The following is a 4,990-nucleotide window of genomic DNA, read 5'->3' on the forward strand; positions in this document are numbered from 1 at the left end:
AAAAAAAAAAAAAAAAAAAATGTCGGCAAATTTCATCTTATTTTGTTTCTTTTTTTTGTTTGTTTCCCCACTTCTAAATATATCTTTTATAAGTTCTATTAATAAAAGCTGAACAAGTGTGTAAAAGTGTAAACTTATAGTTAAAAAAAAATCTCTTCCATCTTTCAGTTAAAATTTTATAGTGTTCATTAAGTACTAATTGATTAATTAATTTTAAAAAATTAAAATCTTGCTTATTATTATTATTATTATAATAAGAGTTCACAGACAGGCAGTCTAAATGAATTGAGTTGTATAAAGTATCTCTGAGCATCATACATAGCAGTACACAACAGATAATTATAATAATAAAAATAATAATATTGGTTTTCCTCCCCGGGCAGTGTGTAGCTTAAAGAGAATTGTCTTGAGAGAAAGAGAGAGAGAAAAAAAAGGGTATATTTTCTTTTCTTTCTTTTTTTTTTATAATCAGCACAGCAATGGCACCAACACCATTCCATATTTCAATATTCAACTCCTCCAGCTGTAGGTAGGAATGATAGGCAAGACATTCGGAAAGATCTACTGCAAAGTTACATGGATAAATACAATTAGCAGATTGATAGCATATACAGGTGAGGTAACATAAAAAAAATTTTTCAATAAGAAATATGTCAAGTTTAAAAAATACAATAGTCTTAGAGGAATTGAGTTCAGGAACTTTCAGAAGTATTAAAACAACATAGCCCTCAAGTAAATAATAATAATAATATCTTAATAAATGATAATTGTCATTAAGTTATGATAATAATGAATGTAAAATGCCCTATTGTCTAAAATGAAATATCACCAATGTCCTTAACACAAGTAAAGCCTTAATCATGAATACATTTAATTAATTTCAAGTACCTTATTGTATATGTTTGTTTGTTTGTGTGTGTGTGTACGCACACACACACACACATATATATACATTATAGAATGTGACATGCAGAACTATCTCACTGTGCATGTTTGCATGTGTGTATGTATGTATGAGTGTTTGTGCATGTGTGAGTGAAAGCACATATATTAGTTTTATATTCGGGAAGAAGGTCCTTTATCCAGTAGTACATGCTTCTGGTAGTAGTGGTATATAGTAGTAGTAGTAGTGGTAGTGGTGGTAGTAGTAGCGGTAGTAGCTAGCTGGGTGGTGGAGCTACAGCTGAAATCATAGTCATGCATACACAGTAACAACCAAAGTAGTTGTAGTTCAGAAAAAAAAAGGAACTACCAAAAATAAATATAAAAAAAAAAAATAAAAGAGGAGGATTTTGGGAGATCTTTTTATCAACTTGAAGCTGAAATAACCAAGAAAGTGGGAATAAGGATAAAAGTTCGTTTATGGTTTGTCTTCTTTTTTTTTTCTTTCTTTTTTTAATTATTATTATTATTATCGTTATTATGATCATACTGAATAAAAAACTGATATCTATGAAGTAGAACTAGTTTTGATTCCAATCATTTGTTGCTTTCCTCACTATCAGCTGTTCCCTCTGAAGTAGCCTCAGTGCTGTCCTTCACACCGTTCCACTGCTCAGCTTGCAAGGCATTATTTGGAGACACAGTTGTCTCTTTCTCTGTCGCTGCCTCTGATTCTGAAAGAGAAGATAACAGCAATACAAGTTGAAAGTAAATTTCATTGGTCGACTCCCTAATGAAAAACGCTAACTCAGGAGAGAAAACTAGTAGCTTTCTTTTTTTTTCTTCTTTTTTTTTAAGGTTGGGAAGAGGGAGGGAGGAGGTGGCAGGGGAGGGAAACGGGTTAAACAACTATGTTGTTAGTTATATTATTATTATTATTATATATATATACATATATATATAATGTTAATAGAAAAAAAATCTGAGTGAAGATATATCAATTTGCCTAATAGTAGTAATGTTAAACTATAATAATGATAATAATAATAAATATTAATAGTGGGCTATGTACAGTTAACATTCAGAGAGTTCCTGTCCTCAACACCTTACAACAAAAACTGTTTTGTTTTTTGTGGTTTTGTTTGTTTGTTTGTTTGTTAGTTGGTCGTTTTTTTTTTTGTTGTTTCCAAAATAAAAAAAAAAGAAAAGAAAAAAAAGTAATCAGGTTTTTTCAAAATAATCCCCCTCACAATCTATACAAGTTTTCATTCTTTTAAACCAATTTGAAAAACACTGAGTCCATTCAAAATTGGACAGTTGAGACATTTGGTTGACCAGTGCCTGGACAGCTTCTTCGGGGCTCTCAAATCGGATGCCCCTCAGCTTTTCTTTCACTTTGGAGAACAAAAAATAATCACAAGGTGACAGATCAGGGCTAGAGTCAGGGTGAGAGATTATCTGTACGTGGTTTTCAGCTAGCAAGTCGAGTGTTGCTGCAGCAGTATTGATACGAGTGTCATCATGGTGGAGGAGAATGCCCCGGAGACCAGAGTCTGGGCGCTTCAATTTGATTGCTTCAAACAACTGGGGTAAACACTTGGTCACGTACCACTGTGCACTGACTATTTCCCTGTCTGTCAAAGACGTGGTCACTAGATAACCACTTCTTTGGAAATAAGTTGCCATCATTGTTTTCCCAACACTTCGAGGCCTTTTCAGTTTTAAAGGAGGGTCTTCATCTGGAAAGACCCAAACAGAAGCCTGCCGTTTTGTTTCAGGTTCATATTGATAAAGCCAAATCTGGTCTTCTACAACAATATCCCAGACCTTAGGAGAACCTCCATTTTCAAATTTTTTCAGCATATAATGACACCATTCCACTCGAGCCTGCTTTTGCATTTCATTAAGAGTTTGTGGAATCCAACAGCAACTATGCTGTTTTAAATGCATATGATTCTGTAGAATCCATTTGACATTTCCTGATCCAATGCTTAAGGTACCTTCTATTTCTTTAGGTGTCACTCTTTTATCACTATTCAACATTGCCTCTATAACTTCAATATTTTCAGCGAGTATTGAAGCGTTTGGGCGGCTAGTTCTTTGGTCATCTTCCAAATCTTCTTTACCACGTCTAAATTCTCCAAACCAGAATTTAACTGTACTGTAAGAGGGACTTAAATCCTGAAATAATCGATACAAAATTTCATGACTGTCAGCTGCACTTTTCCCTTTCGAGTAATGCAGGAACATCATGGCTCGAAAATTTCTTCTCTGCAGTTTCATGGTGAATACTGAAAGATTAGTCTGCTGCTTAACTTTGTCAAGCTCTGAAATGAGAATGAAGAATGAGAGAAGGCTGAAAGCTCAGCTTGTCTTATAGACAATAACGACAATTTAGGAACAGTAAAGATTTGACAAGGTGTTGAATTGAGGAACTGTCTGATGGTGATTTCTTGAAGCATTCTTCCTTTTCTTTTTTTTTTATTTTCTGGGGGGAAGGGGGAATTATAGAAGAGAGATAGAGAGAGAGAGAAAGAGAGAGAGACAGAGAGAAAGAAAGAAAGAAAGAGAAAAAACAAAATACAAAGAAATCAATATAAAGTGAAGTACTTTGTCATTGTTATCTGAAAGCAGCCAAAACAAAAGAACAAAAACAAAAAAGTGCATGACATGACAAATGTACAAGAAACCAAAACCAAAAACATCAGCTCCTTAAAACTAACAAAACATTATAGAAATAATGACTTCAATAGGATGACTTTTATTTATTGTTTTGCTTGGCTGAAGAAGAAAGGGCAGTACCCATAATCTTCACAGACTCTTACAGACTGGAGAGATAAATACTGTTGATGATCAGTAGGAACTCGTATAAGTGGATATTTGTTTAAAAACATCTGGAGAGAAAATACTGGGTTCACTACAGTGTTTGTAAGTGAGAGGTAGAGACAGTGATAGCAGGGAAGGAGGAGCAGAAGAGAGGTAGAGAGGTGGTGCACTAGTGGTACACAGCCTGCTAATTTAGAGTAGGAGAGAGAGAGAGAGAGAGAGTAAGTGTATGTGAATGTGTGCCCTAGTGATCATGCAGTGTTGAACCTAGTTGTATAAAAACAATATAGTATGTATTGGTTAAGAACTGATGATGAAATAGTTTTTAGTTCAAGGAAGGAAGTTAGTTGAGTAAACAGTAACTTGCAATGTTAATTAAAATGGGAAAAACTTGAGTTACATCTGGAGACAAGGTATTTCATCAAAAATTAAAACGACAAAAACACAAACTGTTTTATTTTGAAACAATTAGATATTTTCAATTGCATGATTTCTGTAACAAGAGAGAGAGTGAGAGAGAGAGAGAGAATCAACCATTTGGTTGTGTCAAAGTTCAACCATGGTTGAACAACAACAAAATAATAAGTAGTAGGTCTGATTATTATACTACCTTAAATGGAGAGCCACACTTAGCACTGACAAACATTTTGCCCACAGTCAAATCATCTCAAATCTAACCTCCTTGTATCAGACATATAAGGTAAGGCGATCATGCATTTAGAGAGAAAATACAGTTTAAATGGATAGGGTGTCTTTTTAAAAATCAGAATGGAACACAGAATGAATGAGAAAAAAGAGGCCCCTCTTCCCCAGCACGGTCTGTGCATGTGTGACTACCAACCTACCTGTAGTGGCTGGATTGAGAGAAAGAAAGAGAAAGAGAGACTCTCAATAGTTTGGGTGTGTAACTAACAACCTACCTGAAGTGGCTGGATTATCAGGTTTGGTTTCTGAAGCTTCAGAAGCAGCAGAAACAGGAGGAGCAGTAGGGGTGTCTGTAGTGGTGGTGGTGGTAGTGGTGATGGTGGCGGCGGCAGTGGTGGTAGTAGTGATGGCGGTGGTAGCAGTGGTGGCAGTGGTTGGGGTAGTGGTGATGGCAGCAGCAGCAGCAGTAGTAGTAGTGGTAGTAGTAGTAGTAGTAGTAGTATCAACAGTAGTAGAAGTGGTTGTAGTAGCAATGGGGGAAGCTGAAAGGGCAGGAGCTGGCGATGATGAAGGAGGGGGTGGAGTAGGTGTCTTCTCACTGGTGGCTGTTGTCTCCTCACTGTCCCCACTGACAGTG

At 35.7% G+C, this 4,990-nt stretch overlaps 1 protein-coding gene across 1 annotated transcript; it reads right to left on the reverse strand.

Moving 5' to 3' along the window:
* Positions 1–1,290: 1,290 nt before the first annotated feature.
* On the reverse strand, positions 1,291–4,984 carry LOC106878480 (histone-lysine N-methyltransferase SETMAR-like). Its single transcript, XM_014927699.2, has 2 exons — positions 4,629–4,984; positions 1,291–3,209 (listed from the first exon to the last, which is right to left on the reverse strand). Exon 2 carries the CDS (start codon positions 3,163–3,165, stop codon positions 2,104–2,106), a length of 1,062 nt encoding a protein of 353 aa, XP_014783185.1. The 5' UTR covers positions 3,166–3,209; positions 4,629–4,984; the 3' UTR covers positions 1,291–2,103.
* Positions 4,985–4,990: the final 6 nt, after the last annotated feature.

This window comes from Octopus bimaculoides, chromosome 17, assembly GCF_001194135.2.
Source record: "Octopus bimaculoides isolate UCB-OBI-ISO-001 chromosome 17, ASM119413v2, whole genome shotgun sequence".
Taxonomy (NCBI): domain Eukaryota; kingdom Metazoa; phylum Mollusca; class Cephalopoda; order Octopoda; family Octopodidae; genus Octopus; species Octopus bimaculoides.

What these genes read in the sequence shown, in the direction of transcription:
- LOC106878480 (XM_014927699.2), bottom strand. Translation starts at nt 3,165, where the DNA reads ATGAAACTGCAGAGAAGAAATTTTCGAGCCATGATGTTCCTGCATTAC.